At 43.5% G+C, this 25986-nt stretch overlaps 3 protein-coding genes across 3 annotated transcripts in view; all 3 read left to right on the forward strand.

The window, feature by feature from the left end:
• The window catches only part of LOC143115274 (protein-glutamine gamma-glutamyltransferase 2-like), a 28173-nt gene extending 13778 nt beyond the window's left edge, over nucleotides 1-14395 (forward strand). The window contains exons 10-14 of the mRNA XM_076277249.1: nucleotides 10621-10863; nucleotides 11767-12045; nucleotides 12253-12413; nucleotides 13478-13614; nucleotides 13889-14395. Coding sequence (XP_076133364.1) covers nucleotides 10621-10863; nucleotides 11767-12045; nucleotides 12253-12413; nucleotides 13478-13614; nucleotides 13889-14036 — 968 coding nt within the window. The 3' untranslated portion in view covers nucleotides 14037-14395. The remainder of the gene's footprint in view (nucleotides 1-10620; nucleotides 10864-11766; nucleotides 12046-12252; nucleotides 12414-13477; nucleotides 13615-13888) is intronic.
• A 134-nt stretch (nucleotides 14396-14529) lies between these two features.
• tmem115 (transmembrane protein 115) lies at nucleotides 14530-18954 on the forward strand. Its single transcript, XM_076275493.1, has 3 exons — nucleotides 14530-14647; nucleotides 14735-16740; nucleotides 17110-18954. The coding sequence occupies exons 2-3, from the start codon at nucleotides 15884-15886 to the stop codon at nucleotides 17339-17341; spliced, it is 1089 nt and encodes a 362-aa protein (XP_076131608.1). The 5' UTR covers nucleotides 14530-14647; nucleotides 14735-15883; the 3' UTR covers nucleotides 17342-18954.
• A 1766-nt stretch (nucleotides 18955-20720) lies between these two features.
• On the forward strand, nucleotides 20721-25107 carry LOC143114856 (rho-related GTP-binding protein RhoA-B-like). Its single transcript, XM_076276674.1, has 5 exons — nucleotides 20721-20823; nucleotides 22154-22311; nucleotides 23229-23349; nucleotides 23739-23869; nucleotides 24217-25107. Exons 2-5 carry the CDS (start codon nucleotides 22156-22158, stop codon nucleotides 24388-24390), a joined length of 582 nt encoding a protein of 193 aa, XP_076132789.1. The 5' UTR covers nucleotides 20721-20823; nucleotides 22154-22155; the 3' UTR covers nucleotides 24391-25107.
• Nucleotides 25108-25986: the final 879 nt, after the last annotated feature.

Below are 25986 nucleotides of genomic sequence, written 5' to 3' on the forward strand. Positions count from 1 at the left end.
CTACCCCCCCCTCAACGAACGCCTCTCGGCGTCAAAGCTGGGTGACGTGGGTGTTGTTGGCGAAAGTCTCTGATGAGCGTCTTATCCACAATGTGGCGGGCTGGAACCCACATCCGCTCCTCGGACTCGGCGAAGTGAGAGGGGCAGGTGCAACCAGACTGCAGATCGACCAAAGACCCTTTCAATGACATAGGGCCCAATGAAGCGAGGAGCCAGCTTACGTGAGTCCACTTGGAGAGGTAGGTCCTTAGTGGAGAGCCAGACCCTCTGTCCCCTCCTGTAGTGGGGGGCCTTAACCCTTCTACGGTCTGCCAGCCGCTTGACCTGGGCACCAGAGCGTAACAGAGAGGCTCGAGCACGTCTCCATGTCTACTTGCACCGCTGGACAAACGCCTGGACAGAAGGAACCGAGGCCTCAAGTTCCTGAGAAGAAAAGAGAGGTGGTTGGTAACCAAGGCAACATTGAAATGGGGAGAGACCCATAGATGCAACAGGAAGGGAGTTGTGGGCATACTCAGCCCATGCCAGATGCTGACTCCAGGACGTGGGATTCTGGGAAGCCAGGCACCAAAGGACCCTCTCAAGGTCCTGGTTGGCCCGTTCTGTCTGGCCGTTGGTTTGAGGTTGGAAACCTGACGAGAGGCTGGCGGTGGCTCCAATAAGCCTACAGAATTCCTTCCAAAATGAGGACACAAATTGAGGACCTCAGTCAGATACTATGTCAAAAGGCAACCCATGGATCCTAAAGACATGGTTAACCATGAGGGAAGCCGTCTCCTTAGCAGAAGGGAGTTTAGCCAGGGGAACAAAGTGCACACACTTGGAGAATCTATCGACCACTGGAAGGGGGCAGACCAGTCACAAAGCCCAATGCTATGTGGGACCACGGTCGTTTGGGTACCGGGAGTGGCTGGAGGAGTCCAATGGGTGGTTGATTAGAGCTCTTGTTCCGGGCGCAGTCCTGACAGGCAGCGATGAAGGCTCGGACATCTGCAACCATTCAGGGCCACCAAAACTGTTGCTGAAGAAACGCCATAGTCCTTCTAACTCCGGCATGGCAGGTCAGTCGGGAGCAGTGACCCCACTCCAAAACCTGAGGATGGACAGAACTGGGAACAAACAAGCGCTTATGGGGACCACCAGCTGGAGCAGGCACCTGTTGTTGGGCATTGTGAACCACAGATACTATATCCCAGGAAACTGCACCCACTAAACAGTGAGGAGGCAAAATGGTGTTAGGGGCTGGAGTAGCATCAGGAACTCTAAACTGTCTAGAGAGAGAATCAGGTTTAGCATTCTTAGAACCTGGACGGAAAGACAAAGTAAAATTGAATCGACTAAAGAAAAGAGACCACCTGGCCTGGCGTGCGTTGAGTCATTTCGCAGACTTCAAATATTCCAGTTTCCTATGGTCCATCCACACAAGGCAAGGAACCTCAGACCCCTCTAGCCAGTGACGCCATTCCTCAAGAGCAAGCTTGACCGCCAGAAGTTCTCGGTCCCCCACATCGTAGTTCCTCTCAGCAGGTGTCAACTTGTGGGAGAAAAAGGCACAAGGGTGCAACTTATTGTCCTTCTTGGATCTCTGGGATAGGACAGCTCCAGCCCCTACCTCCGAGGCATCCACTTCAACAATGAACTGACACGACGGATCCAGCATGATCAAAATGGGAGCAGAGGTGAAACGCCTCTTGAGCTGCTGGAAAGCCTTCTCTGCCCCTTCCGACCAGCAAAACCTGACTGAGGATGACGTCAGAGCAGTCAGAGGGGAGGCAATAGAACTGTAGTCACGGATAAATCTCCGGTAGAAATTGGCAAAACCCAGAAACTTCTGCAGATCCTTGCGGGACTGGGGGGTAGGCCAATCAATAACTGCCTTGATCTTCGAGGAGTCCATCTCAATACCACCTTCAGAGACGACAAATCCCAAAAAGGATGTGGAGCATTGATGGAACTCGCTCTTCTCTGCTTTTACATACAGTTGGTTCTCTAGTAACCGCTGAAGGACTAACCGGACATGCTGAACATGGTCACGAAGAGACCTGGAGAAAATTAGGATATCATCCAAATAAACAAAGACAAACTTGTTTACCATGTCTCTCAGCACATCATTGACAAGGGTCTGGAAGACAGCTGGCGTGTTGGTAAGTCCAAAGGGCATTACGAGGTACTCATAGTGCCCTGTGGGTGTTTTAAATGCCGTCTTCCATTCATCTCCCTCCCTGATTCGCACCAAGTGATAGGCGTTGCGAAGGTCCAATTTTGAAAACACTGTGGCCCCCTGTAACAGTTCAAAGGCAGAGGACATCAAGGGCAGAGGATATCTGTTCTTAACAGTGACTTCATTGAGGCCCCGGTAATCAATGCAAGGTCTTAGTGATCCGTCCTTCTTGCCAACAAAGAAGAACCCTGCCCCTGCTGGAGAGGAAGAGGGACGGATAATACCTGCTGCTAGGGAGTCCTCAATATACTTGTTCATGGCCATATTCTCAGGGGGCGACAGAGAGTACAGGCGACCTTGAGGGGGAGAAGCTCCAGGAAGCAGGTCTATAGAGCAGTCATACGGCCGATGAGGTGGTAGAGAGGTAGCCTTGGACTTACTGAAGACAGGTCTCAGGTCAAGGTATTCCTCTGGAACCATTGACAGGTCCGGAAACTCCTCAGGTAACTCAGAAAAAACAGGTAAATGGTTAAGGGCAGACCTCAGACACTGGGAATGACAGAATGAGCTCCAGCCCAAAATAGAATTATTCACCCAATTAATGTGTGGGTTATGTTTGACTAGCCAAGGGTGACCAAGGACTATGGGAATCTGTGGTGAATCAATAACATAAAATGCAATCTCTTCAGTGTGATTACCAGAGAGCATCAAACTCACCGGGGACATGATATGGGCTACCTTGGCGAAACAGGTCCCATTTAGTGCTGAGGCAGTTAGTGGAGCTTGCAGGGTGGTTACTGGAACTTCCCATCTGACAGCCAGTGATGCGTCGATGAAGCTCTCCTCAGCCTGAGTCAATGAGGACAGAGGTGGTGTGTTGATGGCCCCTCCACATCACAGTTGCTTGCAGGACAGTGCAGAAGGACGGGGAGACTCTTGAGGTAATTGCGCTCACCAGTACTCTCTGCCTTACTGGTGAGCATCGTCTTTTGCTGGACAGGTTGAAACAAAAGGACCACGCTGACCACAGTACAGACAGGCGTGAGAATCCAACCTTCGCTGTCTCTCAGCTGGCGAAAGTCTAGTCCGGTCTACCTGCATTGGCTCCGGAGCAGGTGGAGTGGATGACCTTGATCCTACCTCAAGGGCCTGAAGAGGGAAACTGTTCCCTTGACGAAGCTCGGTCCGCTGAGAGCTACTGGTTGTCTTCAACCGATGAAGCTGACCTGTCCACCCGGATAGCCACATCCACCAAGCCATCAAATGAGGAAGGTAAGTCACGAGGAATGAGTTCATCCTTCATCCAGTCCATTGAAGAATGTATCATACAAGGCCTCTAGGTTCCAACCAGTAGAGGACGCCAGAGTACGGAATTCAATTGCAAAGTCAGACACTGACCTGCGCCCTTGACGGAGGTTGAGGATCTCACGAGCAGCCTCCCTTCCCTGTTTTGAGCGATCGAAGACCTTCTTCATTTTCATCAGTGAACTGAGTGAAATTATCCTGGATCTCCACCCTGTTGCTCCAGATAGCTGTTCCCCACTCACGAGCTCTTCCGGACAACTGGGTGATGTAGGCGATCTTTGAGCGATCCGATGGAAAGGTCAAAGGCTGCAGTCCCAAAAATCAGTTCACACTGAGCTAAAAAGGACTGACAGGATCCTGGATCTCCTGAGTAAGTCTCAGGCGGAGGCAGGCGAGGTTCTCGGGCTGGCGGAGCTGAAGGAGGTGGTAGTGAAGAGGCTAACTGGAGCTGTTGTACCTTAGGGACCGTTCGTTATTTATAAACGGGATCACCGGAGGGATTTTGAGTGCTTCGATCAAAAGTTGCATGACCCTCCCCTTCCTGCAATATAATTTTCAACGACCCTCCAGCAGCATTTTCAAAAATGACATGACCCTCCCCTGTCAATTGTCGATGTCTTCCGCCCACGCTACGCGCTATGATAACACATCGACATATACCGTCCTAAAATCAACCTCTGCTTTCTGATCTTACACATCACACTTCACCAAGATGGTGGCCATTTCAGTAGATTTACTCCCTAACTTTGTTGTGAAAACACAATAAGCATGGAAACTAAATGCACACTTCCTGCAACTGCATTAGCCTACTTGAAAAGTTACTCCTCTAGTAAGTATTCACATGAAATAAAACAATAAAGCATTGAGACGATTCAACAAAGCACACTGGGTAATAACAAATTATTTTTTTATTATTGCTACACTCCTTCCTTCTCAAATGACTTGAAAAGGCCGTTTGCACAATTTCACAAATAATCACAGGGACCGAAAAATATCTCACATGCCAACTTTTTCCGGGTTTATCATTTTAACGTTCCCTGCTGTCTTGCCGTTTTAATATTTTCCCGTAGAATATCCCATATTACTGTAATAGCCTACTCATAACATTAGTCCTGCATTCTGGCCTGTCTGTGTTGTCCTGTTGTTACCCCTTGCCCTTCCAGTGAAACAGATGTATTCAAATCATTGTTTTGCTTGCTTGAATGCGAGTGATGTTAACCTAGGCCTATTTAAGTTAACGGCGTGGTTGTCGTGAGAGCAAGATTCATTAGCGCTTGCGGTGTTCGGCCGTAGGCTATGCCTACGTGCGCACCTGCCAGGCTACTCAGCTAGACAAAGAATTCCCCCTGTATATTCACTCCAAGTTGGCCTACCATAACTTACCAACTCCACTGTAGACCATAAACTGGCTATTTATATGACCAAATGTATTTGTTCAACTTTATGAAGCAGAATTACGCACTGCTACTTGGAACGTAGGCCTAACACATTTTTGTTGGCAGGAGAGAGAATGACAGCGATTAAGAAATTGCAGTTGTTGCTGGTTACCAATAAATACTATATATTTTTTTGCAACAAAAACAGAAAGGATGGAGACAGCAAAGCTAGAGATGGGCAGGAACAAGGTCAATTGGTAGAAATGCTTGTCAAAACGTTAGGAGCTGGATGTGTGGATGAATGAAGCACAAGTATGCTTTGTGTTAAGCATGCACACTGTTTAAAGTTAGGCTACACGGTAAACTACAAGTAAACCAAAGTTAAATTTAGCTTTTTTAGGGCTGGATAAAGTTGACCAAATGGATATAGGCTGTTAGGCGTGACTAAAGTAGGCTACCCTCCCTCCTAGACAAAAAAAAGTTAGGTGACCCTCCCCTCAACAAAGAATAAAAAGACATGACCCTCCCCTATTTTCCTCCGGTGACCCCGTTTATAAATAACGAACGGTCCCTTAGCAGCAGTGTTGTGTGTACTGTAACGCGTTACAGTAACGTAACTACTTTTTCGAGTAAAAAGTAGTGTAACGCGCTACTACTGAAAATTTGGTAACGTAACGTAGTTCCTTTTTCATATCGGCGCAAAGTTACTTTTCCCAGGGACAGGTTTGACAGCGATGCTGTTTTCTCAGCTGCTCACTTGTGCAATAGGCACGAGCTCCAAATGGCAGCCTACGTGACAGAGGCTGGTAGCATGAAGTGCAATCATAGCTCCACATGGTACGTGATAGGCTGGTGGCAATGAAGCAAGACGCAGCCAACGCTAACTTCTGACGGATGGACATTACTTCGAACTCGTTGAAACTAAGGGGAGGAATGTGAGTGGGTCATTCCACCGAATCGGTGCCTTTTGCGTCCCACAACATATAATCAGTTCTAAAGTTGCTTTAACAACAAATAAATGTGTAATTTAAAAAACTTAATGTTACTATAGATCATATGCATCAATATAAGACCAAGTAAACCCAATAAAATACAAGTTAAAATGATTAAAATCACATAAATATATGCTATGGGTAAGGATTTTGGTTGATTTTGGCCTGTCCCACGCTATGTTTTTTCTTTTTCAACAGCATTTCTCAGTTGTAAAATGTTGGTAAAATGATACAATTTTCACAGTTTTATATTGTCTTAAGTGAAATCTCATTGTTAAGCAATGATTTTGACATAAATAGATATGTTTTCTTAGAAAATATAAGTAATTTATAATTGTCCCTTAATTTTATCTCAGTCCTGTTACTTTCACCAAAACCCCCTATAAAATAATGGTACAAACTAGAAGTGACATAATTTCAAGGAAGTGACATCATTTAGAAGAAGCAGATTCCACAGTGTAAGAAAGGGTAACTTTCTCTCTTCTTAAATGTCCTATTTTTCATGTTTTATCAGGGTTGTGAGAGAGGGGCAAGCATACAACATCAGTCCTGTTACCATTTTTTAAAGTGTATATATAAACAATTATTTAGCAATACTGATATTACTAATATCTAGAAGTAATAACCTTTCAGATTACATACCATGTGCCTTCCTAACCTTGACCTGTTAGCTAGAAATGAGCAATTTAGCATGAAATCATCAGTCCTGTTACCATCAGTCCTGTTACTATCCTACAATATTCTATGTAATAAGTGAATGGTAAAAAAAAAAATGCATAGCTTGAGATGGCCCAACACAATTTCTTGTCATGTTAAGATGTGTTAATTAAATGGGCATTGAAAAAAATCAGTTTAAAACAATTATATTTTTCACATTTTTAAAGTTGAAAAGGCACCGATTTCGTGGAATGACCTACTGTGCCCTGATTTTGTCCACTGCCGTTAACTCAACTGCCAGCCTATTGATATGATTTGCACTAGCTTTGCACCAAATTTCAGAGGAGCACCTGTTTAATGAAAGAGTTTAAGGCTATAAAATAAGCCCTCATATTTTGTGCTCACCTATATGCCCAAGATGAATCGAGGCTGTGTTATTTGATATTGTTTCATAGGGCTTTAGTGGTGGTTGTTACAAACACGCCAAGTCCACCCCGACAAAGACACGAAAACTGCCAAGACGCTATCTCTGACAAACCAAAACAAACAAAAAGGTTACAAAGCTAGCTCACTTACCTGCTACGTTGTCTAGGGATTCTAAAGTAACTACCTGCTAGCTAGGACCTGGATTGTAACGTTAACGTTACACTTGCCCTGCAGTGTATGTGTAAACGTGAAGTTGAAAACTAGGTCAGTGTGGATGAACTGTGGGTGCGACTAATGAGAAGGCCAGGAGCGTAGCTTACCATCCGCCGAAGAACGCCGAATAACCCAATAATTACTCCCAGCGAGTGGCCAGCCCAAGCTCCAGGTCCTTCAAGTCAAAGTTCTGTCTTACGACGACGGTAGTCCACAAAAGGAAAATGTCCAAACGAAAATCCTAAAAGGTCTGAGAGGTCATGGGCACGCTGCGTTGCAGACACAGAAACTCACATCATGGGAAACGCGCATCACTTCAATCAGTCACCTGTTTCCCATTTTCAAACCTTGGTGCGTCAACGCCTACTAATCAGCTGACACTTCCACGGCCTTCTCATATCAGTGTGTAGTTTCCCTGACTGTCCACTACGTAACATGGTGTTGAAGTATAAGCCCAGTGTTTTCTTGTCAAGTGCTCTGTTTGTGGCATTTTTTTTTAATAATAAATAGCACAAAAGAAATACCTGTTATTTCCTCCATAGTAGAACTTTATGTAGGCCTACACATTTAGGAACAGATATTGGGTTCTGCCCGAGCAACGTAAAATAACGTAAAAGTAACGAGTAACGTAAAAAGTTACTTCCCATAGAGGGTAACTAAGTAAAGTTACGGGTTACTTTTTTGAGTAAGTAACGAGTAACGAGCAAACTACTTTTAAAAGTAACTTCCCCAACACTGCTTAGCAGCAAGATCGGTCACGCTTGCTGTAGCAGCCTCCAAAGTCCTGGAGAGAAACTAAAGCTGTGTCTGGTGTTTCCCCAGCATTGCTCCATGCCGATCAAGAATATTCTTTATCTCTGCTGGGTCCATGGTCTGGTCAGATTGTAATGTCAGGTTTCGTAAATAGTTCGGACCCAAGTGCAGAGTTAGTTCAAAAAGTTTATTCAACAGAAGAAAACAACTCCAACAAAAAACTTCCCGTCATACGGTGGAAACTGAACAAAAGGCAGACCCTCGGTCACAAAACTGAAAATGGCAAAAGGACAGGTGAGCAGACAATCAGAAAGGGGCAAACAAGAAACAGGTGAGCACAAAATGGCTGACTAGGCTGACAACAGGAAGTGAAACATGACAGGTGAGGGCGGGATCTTACACAAAGAAAACAAAGGCACATGGTTGCAAATACCCAAAATGTCCAGCAGGTGTCATGCAAGCAGGAATACTGACATCTATCTATCTATCTATCTATCTATCTATCTATCTATCTATCTATCAAAATGTAACATAATAGGGCATCAATGTAAGAAGATGCATCATAAATAGTTCTTTCAAGGCTACTGACTTTTGTCCCTGGACATTTCTAGATATATCAGATCATTTATATGCATCATTAATTATGACCGCCGCGCAGCGAAGCGGCGGTCATATAGGTTTAGTCAGATTTTTTTTTTTTTTTTTTTTCGCATGCCCAAATTTCCGTCAATGATTCCCGGGACACTGAAAGACCGGGGTACACGAAACTTGGTGGGCATGTAACCCCACATGGATAGCATGGAACCATCGTTTTTCGTTTTGATCTGTAGCCCCCCCGCTGGACTGGACCCCCCGAAAGGAGGGTAGGGCAGACACAGTTTTCTGTGAATATCTCGAGAACCGTAGGGTTTAGGAGGACCATTTTTTTTGTATGTTGATCTCAAGGGGCCATGTCAACCCATTCCATAACCACTCATTTCATGTATAGCGCCACCTAGTTAAACACAAAAAAGTAAAAATGAGGTAATCGCAGGTATCTGTGACCTAACATAGTCAAAACTGAAAAACTGAAATTGGAAGTGTAGGATCATTATGACACCCTCTGTATTCACGCCAAGTTTCGTGGAATTCCGTTCATGGGGGGCCACACAATAAATTAAGTAAGGGATAACGGCCGCCGAGGTGTCCTGTTATACGGAATTAATGGACGAGGGCGAGGGGCAAAAACTCCCCGACGCGCAGCGGAGGGGAGTTGCCTCCGCCCAAGTCCATTAATTCCGTATAACTGGACACACCTCGAAGGCCGTTATCCCGCTTATCACCCGGTTGCCACTGTAAACACGCGGTTCTGTTTAAAAAGAAGCTCACTAGTTCAACTTGTTGTACAATTTTAGCATGGACAGTTAGCTTGTTTACAGTTGATTCCATTGTTGGGAAGCCTGCAACCAAAAGATTCTAGAGCGCTGCAACCCTCGTCCTACTACGGTTGTTATAGTTACCATTCATAAGCATTGATATGGAACGGTGTCCTGTTATTCAGAATTAAAGGCCACCCGCCAGCCAATCAGAAAAGAGTATTTCTTCTCTCCGGGTGATAATTTATGTTACTATACACCAACTGGCCTGTAGGTGGCCGGAGACAGTTTTCTGTGAATATCTCGAGAACCGTAGGGCCTAGGAGGTCCACCTTTTTTATGTATGTTGGTTGGCATGTCAACCCATCCCATTACCACTTATTTCATGTATAGCGCCACCTAGTTAAAAATTAAAAAGCAAAACATTCGGTGTTTTCATCACAATATCTCTGGCTGACAAGGTCAAAACTGCACGAAATTAAAAGTGTAGGATCATTATGACACCCTCCGAATGCATGCCAAGTTTTGTGTACTTTCGTTCATGGGGGGCCTTACAATAAAATAATGTATGTGTACATTTAGTGACGTACACCAACAAGGATTCCCGGGACACTGAAAGACCGGGGTACACAAAACTTGGTGGGCATGTAACCCCACATGGATAGCATGGAACCGTCGTTTTTCGTTTTGATCTGTCGCCCCCCCGCTGGACTGGACCCCCCGAAAGGAGGGCAGGGCAGACACAGTTCTCTGTGAATATCTTTTTCCATATGTTTGCCTCCAGGGGTCATGTTAACCCATTTCATGTGCACACATGTGCACAAACAGATACACACACACACACATACATTCACAGTAATCATACGTATGACACATACTCACACAGTAGACATATGTACGCTTGCATGCACAGGCACATACGCTGGCACACACACAAGCACGCACACACACACACACACACACACACACACATAACATAAACATGTACATGCACACATGCACACAATTCAAGAATTTCTCAGAATTATGAACAGGCAAGATAGGGGTGGGGTTGTATAAAATGAATTTTACATGTGAAATCTATGAACTAATCATGTTTTGGTACTTGTTGTCTAGCAGATATCAGTGAGAATTGAGTGTGGATAATGCTATTTAGTGAGACAGTTAGAATCATATAGGCCTTTCAGCGTGATTTATTTTTGTGGAAAAAATGTGCTGGACTGGGCGGCGGTCATATTTTGTACCGCTCTGCGGTACATCTAGTTATTTCTACATTCTGAAGTACAGTTTACTCTATGTGTGGGTAGGATCCTGCATAGAGGAAAAAACATCTTCATTGTCAATTATGCTATATAAACAAATACATTTGGTTTGCTCTTCAGGTGTTTTCTGTTGTGGCCCAGTACCTGTATCAGGCATCAAAGAGGGTGAACTGACGCTGAAGTACGATGCTCCATTTGTGTACGCTGAAGTCAACGCCGATGTTGTGACACTGGTCAGGCTGAAGAACGGGAATACAGTTAAGATCAGTGGAGACACCACAGAGGTTGGACATCACATCAGCACCAAAGCTGTTGGCAAGGATGAAAGACATGACATCACAAATCTCTACAAATATCCCGAAGGTAAGATCACAAAATGTCTCGTTGCTTTAATATGTCTCCCTGCTTGAACAGCTTATTTCCTCTTCACTACTTCGCAAATGGCATTCCAATTTTATTGTAAAAGAAATACATTTTGTTATCTTTAAGGTTCTCTAAGCACACTTCTGTTGACGTTTCAAACTAAACAGAAAGCTAGCTCGCCTCTACCTCCCCCTTCCCATACAACTGAAACTGACATGAACGTGCTCGTCGGTGATTGGCTGGAACAGTTTTTTATGTTTCATGGTCCAGGCTGGACCAGGCTGTTTTTGTTGCTGTTTTTGGAGCCTGGGCTGTCCACAGAGGCCGCATTTTTTTTTTTTACAGTGTATTCAGGGAACAGGCAGCTAGCGGATAGTGAGGAGATGATTGCTGTATGTGACAAAAAATGTTTCAGCTTAGAAACTGCGTAACATGACTTAGAGCACCTTTCAGTTATATTTCTTTTGTAATTTTCAGTTTTTCCAAAATGGATAGTGCTGTTGTAACAGGCAGCTCACTGCGCTGGGATTAGTGTGTGCTTCACCTCACTGTGTGTTCACTGTGTGCTGAGTGTGTTTCACTACCGGTAATTCACGGATTGGGATTAATGCAGAGACCAAATTTCCATCACGGGATCAAAAGAGTATATACAATACTTATACTTATACAAAGCAATCACATTCTTACTATTTTAGGAAACATTTCATATATCAATTGCAATGGGAAAACAGACCCTATTGTTAAATTTGTTTTATACATCAAACTGGCTGTGTTATACCAGATATTCAAATTGACTAGTAGTGTATTTTATGTGCTTTCAGTTCTCATAGACTTAGCGTTGAGGTGAAAGGCATCAGTGGTGAGAGTGTGAAATCATGCTGGAGGTGTATGCATACGTTTCAGGCTCGGAGGAGGAGAGGAAGGTGTTTGAAAAGGCCCAACACCACAATAAGCTCCTGAAGACTGACGAGGAGGAGCCTGGGGTTCACATCAAAATAAAGATTGCAAAATCCACCATGATCGGCACCGACTTTGATGTCTTGGCCATTGTCAGGAATAATTCACCCATCCCTAAAACTTTCCTATTGATGTTCTATGCACGGGTGCTTCATTACAATGGCAGAATAGGAGACACGTGTGGATTCACTGATGTTCCCGAGCTTAAGGTTGAACCTTTCCAAGGTTTGTTGTGTCTGTCAATACAACGATTATGTGAAAAAAAAGTTGGGTTTAATAACTGCACATAAATCACTATAAATAGCTGTTTAACAGACTTTAAGCAAATCTCCTTCAAACCTCTGAATTGTCCTACATCTAAATTGCTTCTGAAATCACCTTTCAGTGTGTTTCTTTTGTGAGTAATGTTTTATAATCTTTTTACCTCTGCAGAGACATCCAGCCCACTCCGAGTGGAATATTCTCTGTATGGCCCATCCATAACAGATGAGAGGCTAATCAAGCTGAAGGTTCTTCTTATTGAGTCAGAATCCAGGCAGTTTCATAAGGAAGTTAAGACCATTGTCCTGGATTTACCAAAGATAGTTATAAATGTAAGAACAACTTCTTTGATTGCAGTAAAAAACATAATGGACCAGGTTGCAGAATTTATAGGTGAAGGTCTGGCCTCAACTTTACACTAATAGTTTCTTGTAAATTGCCCACTGGTGCATCTTAATTACTATATACTCAAGGTATTTTGGGGGATCAAGTCTACTTCTGAATTTAATAATGAAGCCTTTGAATTGTGTGCACTTGTTGTGATTACAATTGTGATTACAATTAAGTCCAATTTCCCCATATTGGCATGCTCACCATGTTCTTTACCGACTGTTTGCTTCATTTTCGTAGAACAATATTATGCTATTAACCAAGGCAAGTGTTATGTATTGGATTTTTACATACAGTGGCAACCAGTACAATCACCATCCAAAGTACACTGCCTGGCCAAAAAAAAGGTCACCACCTGGATTTAAATAAGCAAATAGGTAAGAGCCTCCCGGTGGGGGCAATGCTATGATCTAGGGTTGCTGCAGTTGGTCAGGTCTAGGTTCAACAACGTTATGTGCCCAAAGAATTAGGTCAGCTGACTACCTGAATATACTGAATGACCAGGTTATTCCATTAATGGATTTTTTCTTCCCTGATGGATGGCACGGGCATATTCCAAGATGACAATGCCAGGATTCATCGGGCTCAAATTGTGAAAGAGTGGTTCAGGGAGCATGAAACACCATCTCCAGACACAGAGTCCAGACCTTAATCCCATTGAGAATCTTTGGGATGTGCTGGAGAAGACTTTGCGCAGTGGTCCGAATCTCCCGTCATCAATACAAGATCTTGGCGAAATGCAAAGCTGGATGGAAATAAATGTTGTGACATTGAAAAAAGCTTGTGGAAACAATGCCACTGCAAATGTGTGCCGTAATCAAAGCTAAAGGCAGACCAACAAAATATTAGAATGTGTGACTTTTTTTTTGGCCAGGCAGTGTACAGTATATAAACATACTGATCCAAAATACAAGTCTCATTCCAAATAATCTGAACTGAAAGTATTTTGAATCCATGTGAGATAATGGCAAAGACCAGACCTGACATTTTATATTCTCTGTGGCAGATTGTTGGCTTACCAAAAGTAAACCAGAAGTTGACTGCAGATATCACACTTCCGAATCCTCTGCCAGTGCCTTTGCACGAGTGTGCCTTTTCCATAAAGGGAATTCATCTCACTGATGGACAAAATATTGTACACAAGTAAGTGAAAACTAACCGCAATAGCCATAGCTCATAATGCCAATCTTATGCAACTTGTGGTAAAATCATACCTCATGGAATGGAATTATAGTCCATGTTACAAAACAAGTCTACTTGACCCTTAAGACATAAGCCACACAAACCTAGTGGAGGCATAGGCCTATTACATGACCCAAAATGTATGACTTACAGTAACAGCAACATGTGTGAGACGCTGATGTTCATGAATTTAAAGACGTTAATATGTCAATGGTACTTTTTTTTGTCTCTACAGAATTGGAACAGTGGCACCCAAGCAGTTTGCCACAACTAAACTTGAATTTGTACCAAGTTCACCAGGGACAAACAAGCTGATTGTAGCATTTAATAGTGATAAATTAGGTAATATCTCAGCATATGAAACCATTGTCATAAAAGACTAAGATTTAGGCCTATTGCTTCCAAATTATGCGAACATCAGGTTTTGATGACAGTACAGAATGGATGAGGATTTCTACAGCTTCTATTTGCAGATTGGATTTCATAACACAGCACAGGGTCTAATTCCATATTTAGTTCTATTGTCCAATATGTTTAGTAGCCTGTCTTGTCATCTAGTATATGTATGACGTAATGTATGTTGTGTTTTCTATAGCCTACCTGGCCTTTTTTCTTGGACTTTTAGGCCTACAAGGTAGCCTACACTCACTCACTGGAGCCATTGCACAATACTGCAAAAGGTTTGCTTTCCACAAACCTTAGCCGGACTCACACCAGATTGATTAAACAATACATCAGCCTACCGTGTTTTGTTGTATGTTTGTGTCAGCCATGTAAGGACAGTCAGGTACTGATGTTGAGCTATGATCCCAAAACACTCAATTTCCCGTCTGTCTGTGCTGCTTCCACCTACCGTAAACTGACGTCCGTTGGGTATGCAATGACGTAGGCAAATCTCGCGTATGCACTCTCTGCTGTACAGAATATACCTAACGTTACGGGAGTGTCTGGGACTTAAAAGAACAAACATTACATCATGAAAGATGACAAACGTGTAAGTCCGCTTTAGGTATCGAGAGGTAAACCAAAAAACACTGGTGCAGGAGATCTGTCTAATACAAAAGTTAATCTTGTTTTCTAGTGCTTTGACGGCCTGTTACTTCTGGAAATCCTCGGGCTAACCTGTGGACTCAAAACCGAGAAAGGAAGAACAACATTGGGGAGTATATCAAGCTAAGCCTTGGCAGCAAATCTATTTTTCAATACAGCGGGGTTAGATAGTCAGGTGATACGTGTAATAAACTGAGTATTTGCTTAATACTCGAACTCTGAGAGTTACAGTCGGCAGAAGTGTCATAGTCGTCTGCTAGCTAAATTAAATGCTGATGGACACTTAATGCTAGCTAGCAGTGCTAACGTTAGCTGTCTAGCTCCGTTGACAAAAGTTTTGTTAACGGTGTACATGGCTGTATTAACTAGGTCGTTAGTGAAGGAAAGATAATCTGTGGTTAACGGTCAGTTGAGTTTTCAGTAAACTATTTGCTGGCTGCCAACAGATCAGATACTTTGTGATTGCTACGATTAAGTTGACAGTTAGCCCAAACATGTTAAGCTAGCCAGAATAGCTAGGTTAACCCAACCTAGCAAGCCCTTTTCAACCTACCTGGTTGGTCAGTCACCTTATCAGCAGTAAAGCTAAAAGACGAAGCTCACGTAGTTGTCCAAATATCGTCGTCATTTAATTGTAAATAGTTTTTCATTTTCTTGACTTATGCGGGGCTCGTTGGCCATGTGTAGTGAGTTAGTAGTAGATGAATAACAAACAGTCAGTGGCGAAATCAACTTGGCCAAGTCATCTTGTTATCTGTTGTGTAGCAATCCCAGACCAAATATCAGGCCACAGTGAGAATCGTGATACCTACTCTTATAGAGGTCACTCAGAAGGCAAAAAGTGTCCTGCTTCGTTTCCTAACACCACTTAACATTTTGTACTAGACAGGTAGTAAAGTAGTCTAAAGATATTTCCATTGTCGTGTAACGTTAGGCTAACCTCCTAGTGCAGTGACGTCAAATCCCAACTTTGCCTTTCAAGCTAAAAATAAAACACACTTGGAATAATCACGATTTATTTTTCTGGCGAATGAAGCCCCACTCTTCCCCTTGGATGTCAAGATCTGCTGTCGACGTCAGTTGCCTTTGGGGCTGTTGACATCAGCTACACAGCTACTGCACCTTGCCAAAGTCTGCTCGGTTCTTGATCGTGACAAACGAGAAGACAGCACTCGGCATAATGAACCGCTACCTACCTGTGGCCCGACAGCACTTTCTGAGCGCACTCGCCAGCACCAGCGTAGTAGTTAAGTCCATCTGTGCGACAGTGCTAGTATTTTACCTTCTATCCTGGGCAGTAGACACTCCCTATGCTCTCGGCGTGACGCCAGGTTTCCTTTTTCCTCCAAACTTCTGGGTATGGACACTGGTGACCCACCCTGTGGTTGAGCAGCACATATGGGGAGTAGTGGTCAATGTTGCCACTGTAATGGTGTCAGGCCGGCTGTTGGAGCCCCTTTGGGGAGCACTGGAGCTGCTCATCTTTTTCGCCGTGGTCAACATCTCGGCGGGCCTCCTTGCGGGCCTCTCTTACCTCTTTACCTATGCCGCCACCTTTGACCTGGACTACCTGTTTGCAGTGCGGATCTACGGTGCGCCCGGGTTCCTCGGCGGGGTCCTTGTGGCCCTGAAGCAGACGGCTGGGGACACCACGGTGCTGCGCGTGCCGCAGGTCCGACTGAAGGCGGCCCCAGCGCTGGCTCTCCTGACGCTGGCCGTGCTGCGGCTGGCAGGGCTCCTGGACACGGCGGCGCCGCTAGCCGCCTGTTGCTACGGCGCCCTGGTGGGCTGGGTGTACCTGCGCTTCTACCAGCGGCACAGCCGGGGCCGCGGCGACATGTCTGACCACTTTGCCTTCGCCTCCTTCTTCCCCGAGGCTCTCCAGCCGGCCGTGGGGCTGGTGGCCACCCTGGTCCATGCGGCGCTTGTCAAGATGAAGGTGTGTAGGAAGATGGTGAAGAGATACGACGTGGGCGCACCCTCCTCCATTACAATCAGTTTGCCGGGCACTGACCCTCAGGATGCGGAGAGGAGAAGGTAAGACAAGGGCTTCCATCCTGGTCAGCCACTTATGGTTTGTCATTAGAGTGGACATTGGCAGGTATTTATGGCTTTTAAGGGCTGCTCAAGGCCTAATTACTTATGGCTCACCCAGTGAAGATGACGCTGGCCTTGTGTTCAGAACATCCAGTCATTCATTACATAGCACACAGTGCACTATATGGTGAATAACTACCATGTAATTATTAACTATATAGTCCAACCCTATGTAGTGATAGAGTCGATGTTCTGAACACAGGGCTAGAGGCGATCTAATATACAGAATATTGTGCACTTCATCATTAGTAGGTGCTAAGTTTTTGTCTTGATCAAGGCAAGTAATACTTGATTTTGATCTGTCCAAAGGCAACTGGCATTGAAGGCTCTGAATGAACGACTGAAGCGCGTGGAAGACCAGTCTGCCTGGCCCAACATGGAGGACGAGGAGGACGATGACGAGGATGAGGTGCGGACGGACACCCCACTGCTGCCCACCCGCGATGCCTCCACACCTGCCACCAGCACCAGCTCTGGCCAGAGCCCCACAGGGCAGGAGTCCAGCATCATCAGCTTTGAGGACGCCCCCTCCCACTCCTAACACACACACACACACACACAGACAGACGGAAGTACATACATACAAAGCTCTGAGGCATGTCACACATGTACGCATTCTCAGTTGTGTAATGGAACACACACATACCGAATCATAAAACAGTCAAGTCCTGTTCATATCTGACGTACAGTAATTAGCCTTATGAATTACTAACACACACCTCTGCTTCCCAAAACACACACACACACACACACACACACGCATATACATAGATGTTTACCACAAATGGAAGTTTCTCAGCTTCGACGTTTGACAGAAGTACAGTGGCTCCACTCTATACCTTGCTTCTGTGGCACTAAAAATAATCCCAGAATTACTGTACAGAAGACAGTCCACCCCCCACCCCCCCCCTCCCCCGGTTGTTTGTCTCCCCCTGGGCTGATTTCTTCTGAATAAATGCAGAAAAGGTTGATGGGGCGTTTCTGTTCGTTATTTTTGATGGGGTGGTTTTGTTTTCCGTGGACTATAGACACCTTGACTCAGTCGTCGTGAGGGGTAGAGGGTGGTAGGGAATTTTCAGACTCCTCCAAGAATCCTTTTCCAGGCTGGACTGGAACCATGTATCCACATTTTTGAGAGTTCTGTTTTTTTTCGTTTTTTTTTTTTCAAGACAAAAGTAAGTCTTGCCCTGCAAACTTTTCCACAACGTGAGATTGTGTGTGGATACGTCGTCGTGGAGATTCAAGTGTGTGTCTCTCATCACACCAACGGAATGTGGTTGTCGTGAGGAATGCCGCCTCCCTCTTGTATGCAGTTATTGATCAGCTGTGTGTGTGCGTGTGTGTCTGTCCGTGTGTGTCTGTGCGTGTGTGCGCGTGCATGTGTGTGCAGTAAGTGTGTGCGCGTGTGTAAGTGCGCGTGTGTGTGTGTGTGTGTAAGTGCGCGCATATGTGTTTTATAATTGTGACAGACTGACAGACGAGAGTAATGGGTGTTAATGGAACACATTTTTTATGCACACTAAAAAAAAGCTTGGCTTGAGAGCAATACAGTAATGATCCAGTTCAGATGCCCGAATTGTATCGATCAGTCTGTTTCTTTTGTTTCTTTGTCCTCATGGTTTCTGTTTATTTGTCTGGGGCTTATTAGAGTGAGTTGGGTCTACAGAAAAAAGTCTCTTAAGTCACACGCTCATATGATATTATATTTTGGTGGGATTTTGTTTAAATGTGGGTTAGGGTTTGTTTGTGTGTTTTACGCAATGAGGACTAATTTTGATAAAGCATCAGCTCGGGTTGAAACGTAGATAAAGGGTGTTTTTTGTGTGCTGGCAAAGGCAACTTGCTCTGCGACCAGGAATCCTCTCTGTTCATTTTTTCTTGGTCTATCACTGACTATCTCTAGATCCCACAGTCTTTCGCTGCCTCTCAAATATCTCCTTGTCCTCTATATAATATTTGTATTTTTATCCCCATGCAGAAAAGCTGCAGTTTATGGGGGGTCTGACTATATAGTGAAAGGATGAACTATTTGAGATGCAGCCTCTGTTTTATCTCTCCTCCCTGTAGAGGTTTGGGTGGAGATCTCTTTCCTGGTTGGCACCCCAGTCTCTTCATTGCTCTGTACAAAACAAAATAATAAATCCTGAAGGACGAGTTTGTGCTCCTGGGAGTTTATTGAGCTGCAAGCACTAGTGGCACCGGTGCCGCCACCTGCCGCGATTTCATATTATAACTGTTTAGCTGCCAAAGCAGTACACATTCTTGTAAAGTAAATGTTGCAATTCAGTGTTGGGATATATTCCATATAAATATTCACATTTCACAAAAAAAATATTTACAGGCCAAGGCTATTCATAACATAATTCCACAATACTCTTACATAATACTTATCTTAACATATCTTGGTGGATAAGAGGTGTCCATAAAAATGTCTGTTATCTCAGAACCACGATGAAAGGACACTATGAATTGCCATTTAGAAAGTTGAATATCTATGTATTCAAAAGGGTATATACAGTGCAATAGTACTGAGCCTTTCTGTATTTTCAAAACTTTCCACCATATGTAGTTGAAATGAACGGCTACTAGCATTATCTGGTGGTATTTCAAGAATGCAGACTTGTGACAAGCCTGTACTAACCTCCTAATAGTAACCTCCTCTAGACTAAGTGGTAAACCTCCTAATAGTACAGTCTTTTGGCTTTGTTTTGCTGGGGAAATGTATCCATATGGCTGTTCTATTAGGAGGTTAACCACTTAGTCTGAGGTAATTTAGCCAGACTTTCCACTTTCCGCTTTTCATTTTGATGTTTCCTTTTGAGGCTGTATAAAATTTGCAGACATTTCAAAGCCAAACTACCTCACAATAGTTTTTTGCACCTATTAACAAATTAGTATCACTAAACAGGGCTGTTTATTTTTACATTTGCTACCCGTCACCCGTAATTTCTGTCGTGCATCCCACTGTCGTGACAGTTGTCATAGGATTCACGACAGCAGCGATGGGAGACTGGCAACCAAGACAAAAGGGTGACAATGTGCTTCAGACTGCCTGTTTGGGTTAATGCAGTATATATATATATATTTTAATTTTTGTTTTGTTTTTTAGATTTAAGAATTGTTTATCAAAAATTGCAGCGTGTAACTGAACCATTTTTTCTTACACCACGTCTCGCATAAATAAAGACAGATGTTTACTGATTGAGGTAGACAACGATGGAGGGATAATTGTTGAGTAAATGTATGTAACAAAAGATTGACTGGAAACATTGTTGCAGCTGTCTTTGTTTGCTATATTTATGTCATATCTTAATCTACCGCTAGGTGGCACGATTGAGCTATTTAGTACAGAGCCGGTTTTAATTTAGTCATTTCAAAATAACATGGCTTATTGATGTAATAACTTCCTAAATTTGTATACGGTCATTTTCCACCTGATGAAATAAGCATTGCCTGAAAATTGTTACAAATGAAATATGTTCCCGGGAGTAGATTAAGTGGTTAGGTCGATAGGTGGCCGTTCAATAGGCTATCTGATGAATTAGGCCTAGTTCTTGATGGAACCATGTATACATAAATGCTTCTTATCCATCTCTACTTGAAAATTTACTGTACGAAGCTGTATGGAGGGCTAGTGATAACAGTGGTAATTTCCCGATGCTTGAATCCACACACACTTGCACCTTTGTTACTCATATTAAAATTAATTATTTTATGTTGGCTAAATGCCAGATCATGGCTTATCAAACGACATTGAATGAGTTTATTTTTTTCGTTCATGAACGTGTTTTGTGAATTAACCCACGAACTCACATAATACTGCTATTTATCGCTTTGAAGCTCTTCATAACGTGCCCGCACAGGCGTGGCTGAAATCGTCCCTGCCATCCCTTCCCCCCCCTGCCGTCTCACTGCGCCTGCCCCTTGCGCGCCCTCGGCAATTCATTGTATCGGATTTAGGAGGAAACGGGAGTCGGCGTTGAACGACTACTGGAAAACATTTGCCAGCCACCTAAATTGCAGGTAGGACTGTAATGACTGGTTAAATATAATTTCAGCTAAAGAAAATGTGAGTAAAGTACTTAGAACTGTGGGGGCAAGTAACTGAATTGTCCAATACAAAAGTTATTCGCATTTTCAGCTCTATACCTAGCAAGCTAGCATAGCTACTTTCCTCCAGCGAGTCTCCCATCTATATTAGCTTCCGCACTTCGTCTACCAACAAGGCGTTGAAAAAACAATTCATTGCGATCTCTTGGACATATTGATTGGGAGACTGGAAGCTTACTTGTCAGTTTAACCGTAGAGTTTCACATTTCTTTATCCTAAGCAGCTCTGTGACAGGTTTATGTACCATAGGCTACTGAGACAAAAGGAGTAGTGCTGTCAACTTTTACCTTATGTCTCCGACCATAAGTTGAATAGCCAACGTTGCACAACGAGTTTGTATGAAGTTAGAAAGCTATTAAGATGGTAAACATTAAATCAGCGGGGGAGAGAGAGTAGAGATGACAGATTCACCAATGTAACTTAGTTAACGTTAGGCAGCAAAGCAATTGTTTCTGGATGTAACCGATTCAGTGTGAACTGAATTTCATGCTTTAGGCAGGATATGACCAAGCTCGCCAACACGAACTATCTGTCCTGTCTTAATAGGAAGCTAGCATTAAGCAGTGTTCAAACAGTATTATTGGAGAATGCATGAAACAGAAATTGTATGAAGCAGTTATGATTGATTGATGTGAGGTTTTTTGTTGCATGACTGTAAAGTTCAATGCAGATCATGATGTTGAGGTAGAAATCAGTCGGTGGAGATGCTCAGCGTGGCGTCTTCGACGTAAACGTGCACTGATAGTTGTTCCAAAGATTGAATCAGTAATAATTTAAGGGATGAACTCGAAAGTGGTGATGCGCCGTGAGCATCCTACTAGTATTTCCCCTCTTCACTCGGTTAACTGAGGTATTGACTGTAATTGACGTTAGGCTTAATAGCTAGAGAAGCTTGAACCCTCACCGTGTACAAGACATCTGTTGCTGCAATGACGCCATCTTATTTGGGAGGATAAGCTGCGATGATAATACACCACAACATCTCTGCCTTGGTATGTGGGGTACGGGCTAGATTTGAGATAAGTATCCCCTCAATAGCATTTGTTTTATGGTTGCTTTCCAGAGGCTTTCGATATGATATGATGAAGGATAGGAGACCTCAGAAATACATTTTCTATATTACTATCTGTCTCAACTTACATGTACATCAATCTGTAAGCAAATTAATACACATCTACATGGTTTATTTCATGTGATGACCTGTGTCCTGTGTATCTGATTAACAAGTGGTCTCTTCATACAGGCATGGCAGCAATCCGTAAGAAGCTGGTGATTGTTGGAGATGGAGCCTGTGGAAAGACCTGTCTACTGATCGTGTTCAGTAAAGACCAGTTCCCAGAGGTCTACGTCCCTACAGTCTTTGAGAATTATGTAGCTGACATTGAAGTGGATAGCAAACAGGTAAGGACCCCTCCCCCAAACACCTAAGAAGGTGTTGAAGCATGGGTTTGCAATGCAGTTTATTTGCTCTTGGTAGCAGCGTAATGTTGATAAGCAGGTGAAAGGCCAAGGTAGTGTTTGTTGTGCTCTATAATTCCAATTTAGTTGTGTGGATAATGGTTCATCAATGCTCTAGGCATAGCTATGGTTTCTGATGTTGCCCACACCACCAAGAATCTCAGTGACTGAACTGATTTGAAACATATTGAAACGCTTTAATAAAAACTAAAGGAGAACACAAGGACAATTATAGAAAAGAGCCTTGCCTATCTTGGACTCCTAAATTAAAATTTACACACACAAAAAAAAATAAAAAATAAGCCAACCATCTTTAAACTAGTGAGATGGCCTTGAGTACCCTCATGTCTCTCTACTTAGTTAAATTAAGTCTCGCCTTTTACACTTTCGCCCTAATTCAGACTCCTCATTTAGCTCCGTGTTCCCATTTCAGCAGGACCTCTGAGCCTCTGCTGGCTCTTCATCGTCGGGGATTCACGTGAGCGAGTGTCCTGAATAGCACTCTAGAAATAAAAAAAAAGAAACCCAAAAGCGGCTTTATGGAGTAGTCAGGACTGACTGTTTTGGCTTTGAACACCGAGTTGGTTGGAGTCCATTTTCGGGCAGTTCACCCTCTGAACCCCTTCTGCTGGACAGATAAGCAGGCTATGACCCCTGACCCCTCCAGGAGGCTCTGGGCAGTGAGAGTGAGTGGTGAGCACAGAGCTAGTGACTACCAGCTGTTCAGTGCAGGATAGTGTTGATGTTGACGACACACTGACCTGAAGACAGAAAAATGGACCTGTTGAGGAAGATATTTTTTGTCAGCTCATGTCAGAAACTGAACTTTGTGTGTGTGTTTGTACACATGTTTCTTTAAGGTGGAACTGGCTTTGTGGGACACAGCTGGACAGGAAGACTATGATAGGCTCCGCCCCCTGTCCTATCCTGACACTGACGTCATCCTCATGTGCTTTTCCATAGACAGCCCAGACAGTTTGGGTGAGAACACACACACACACACACACACACACACACAAGCAGACCCTAAAGCTCTTTTTCTCTTGTTCTCTTATTCATGTGTGGACTGAATACTTCCCTCTCTCACACTATACATTTATTCCCCCCTACATCTCCTCACTTTCAACTTCTAGCAGTGCATTGCTACATGGTTATTATTTGTTCTATGTTTTTTTGCATAGAATGTGTACTTTCCTCTGCCTAATGTATCTGTCAGTAGCTAGAAACTCGTAACCTTACATGTGCGTTACATTTCAACTACCATGTTCACTGTAAACAGAAACACCACAGTAAACCCTGTAGTCTGGAACAGTAACACAAGAAATACACAGCTCTAAAGATGACCACTATTGTACTCTTGGCCTTCACAGAGAACATTCCGGAAAAGTGGACGCCCGAGGTGAAACACTTTTGCCCCAACGTTCCCATTATCCTTGTTGGCAACAAGAAAGATCTCCGTAACGATGACCACACACGTCGAGAGCTTGCCAAAATGAAACAGGTACACACCTTCACACACACGTCAAAATGGTGATTAAACTCAGTGGTAAACCTCCTAATAGAAGGTCCGACAGCTTTATTCTCCAAGCAAAACAACACCGAAGGTCTCTTTTAGAAGGTTTATTACTTATGTTTGTTACTTACAAGTGAACTTATCTGAGGTAGTCACTAAACCATGTTTATATCCCCCCACCCCATCCCCTCAGTCCCCTGGTATCTGGCCTCTTGAATATTCATGTGTGTGTGTGTGTGCGCGTGTGTGTGTGTGTGTGTGTTGGGCCTCATTGTTGACTGTGCTGTTGTGGAGGCATTACTTCATCACTCTGTCCCTTTCCCTTCAACCAATAGGAGCCCGTCAAGGGAGAGGAGGGATTAGACATGGCCAATAAAATCAGTGCATTCGGTTACATGGAGTGCTCGGCGAAGACGAAGGACAGCGTGCGGGAGGTGTTTGAGATGGCCACCAGGGCGGCACTACAAGCACGCCGGGGCAAGAAGAGCAACAAATGCCTTCTGCTCTGAGCCACTGGCTACTGGACTCTACCCCTGACATGGGGACAAAAAGGAGAGTGGGCGGGGCCGAGGGCTGGTTGTGTGCGTGGACACCTGATTCTTGGTGCCTCCACTTTCAACCATTCACTATCCACACACACACATACACACATACATACAAACACACACACACACACACACAGAGACATACACACCTCCCTCAGAGCTGCCAAACTCCCTGAGCATAGAACCTATTAAAGAAAAAAAAAGTGCTTTTAATTTGTGACGACATGGGAGCTTTCATCAGTATTTAAGCAACATGCGGACGAGGACATTTGTTTATGTTCTTAAGTTTTATCGCTTTAACTGATTCTGGGACACCATTGCCCTGCCCACTTGCCAAATACTGTTATGTGACCTTAGGAGTGGGCCGGGCCTACCTGCTGTCAATCAAGTACTCCGCCCTGCAGGTCCTTATGTATGTCTTTGATAACCAACAGGGCTGATATTATTTTATTTTTATTTTTAAGTTTGTTGTATGTACAAATCATTTTTAAGACTTGTTTTAGATTTAGAGGACAATAAATAAAATGGTGAAAAAGAGTCAAGAAAATGGTGTTCAAAAAGGGGCATGTATACAAGTTTGTACATATGAAATGCACGCATACTCACGTGTGACTGCTGACATGACTGGAAGCTGCATTTGTAAACTGTTTTCTTGTGTAATAAATGACTTTCTACACAGAACATTATGAGTGTTGTGCGCTAAACCAAACATTATTAAAATATACCACTACACCTGCTGGCTGTGCTATTAAGTGAGGTATTAAGAGGTACCCAGGTACCCTCTGAACACAGATCAGTAAAAGCACATAGACTGGATCGTCACACATCTATTGGTTCACAGGTGATGCATTCTTTTAAGCTCAGTGGTTACTCTTGACCTGAAGGTACCTTTGCCAATAACCTCACTTTCCTTGTAGCCTACAGCTACAGACTTCTTTTTCGGCTTTTTATTTATAATTTTTTTTTTTTTCGGAGTGTTAGCAAAGTCGATTTGTGTATTAACTCACTATAGCCTACCATATACTGCCAGACAGAAGAAATTGAGGTCTGGTTGTAAGGGCCCAGGAAACACATTACAACAAAACTTCAGGAAAACAATCAATGAGTATAAATATATATTTGTAATGTATTATATGTACATTATGTATTGTATGAATTGAATTAATTCCTTCACTTTAGAATGCTCCCTGTACAGTGAGGCTTACATGGACCCTCAGAATGTATTTGAATACATAATATCTGATGGTGGACATTCTCCTTTTGACCAGGCCAACTTCCAGCTGTCATTCAGACTTATGATGCTGCTGACATTCAGATATAATGGGTTCGAATGGGTGAAAAAAGGCATGTAATAGGCCACAATAAATATGTAAGGTACTACAAATAAGGTAGGCGAATGCTAAAAATACTTCACATTCTAAACAGACCAGAGATATTTTTTTAATGTAATGTAATGTAATGTAATGTAATGTAATTGATTGATTGTGAAACAATGTTGATCATAATAGTCTCAAATGGCCCTAAATACTTCTTTTGTCTATGGGTACAATTCGGCCCTGG

This window comes from Alosa pseudoharengus, unplaced genomic scaffold (genome assembly GCF_046254945.1).
Source record: "Alosa pseudoharengus isolate Yale_2024_CS ecotype anadromous, Long Island Sound unplaced genomic scaffold, YU_APseudo_1.1 YU_APseudo_1.1_scf_9, whole genome shotgun sequence".
In the NCBI taxonomy this organism is placed as follows: Eukaryota; Metazoa; Chordata; class Actinopteri; order Clupeiformes; family Clupeidae; genus Alosa; species Alosa pseudoharengus.

What these genes read in the sequence shown, in the direction of transcription:
- LOC143114856 (XM_076276674.1), top strand. Translation starts at nt 22,156, where the DNA reads ATGGCAGCAATCCGTAAGAAGCTGGTGATTGTTGGAGATGGAGCCTGT. An exon ending in AGACAGCCCAGACAGTTTGG is followed by an intron (nt 23,350 to 23,738) that starts GTGAGAACACAC and finishes TGGCCTTCACAG; the next exon opens with AGAACATTCCGGAAAAGTGG. An exon ending in AGCTTGCCAAAATGAAACAG is followed by an intron (nt 23,870 to 24,216) that starts GTACACACCTTC and finishes TTCAACCAATAG; the next exon opens with GAGCCCGTCAAGGGAGAGGA.
- tmem115 (XM_076275493.1), top strand. Translation starts at nt 15,884, where the DNA reads ATGAACCGCTACCTACCTGTGGCCCGACAGCACTTTCTGAGCGCACTC. An exon ending in CAGGATGCGGAGAGGAGAAG is followed by an intron (nt 16,741 to 17,109) that starts GTAAGACAAGGG and finishes ATCTGTCCAAAG; the next exon opens with GCAACTGGCATTGAAGGCTC.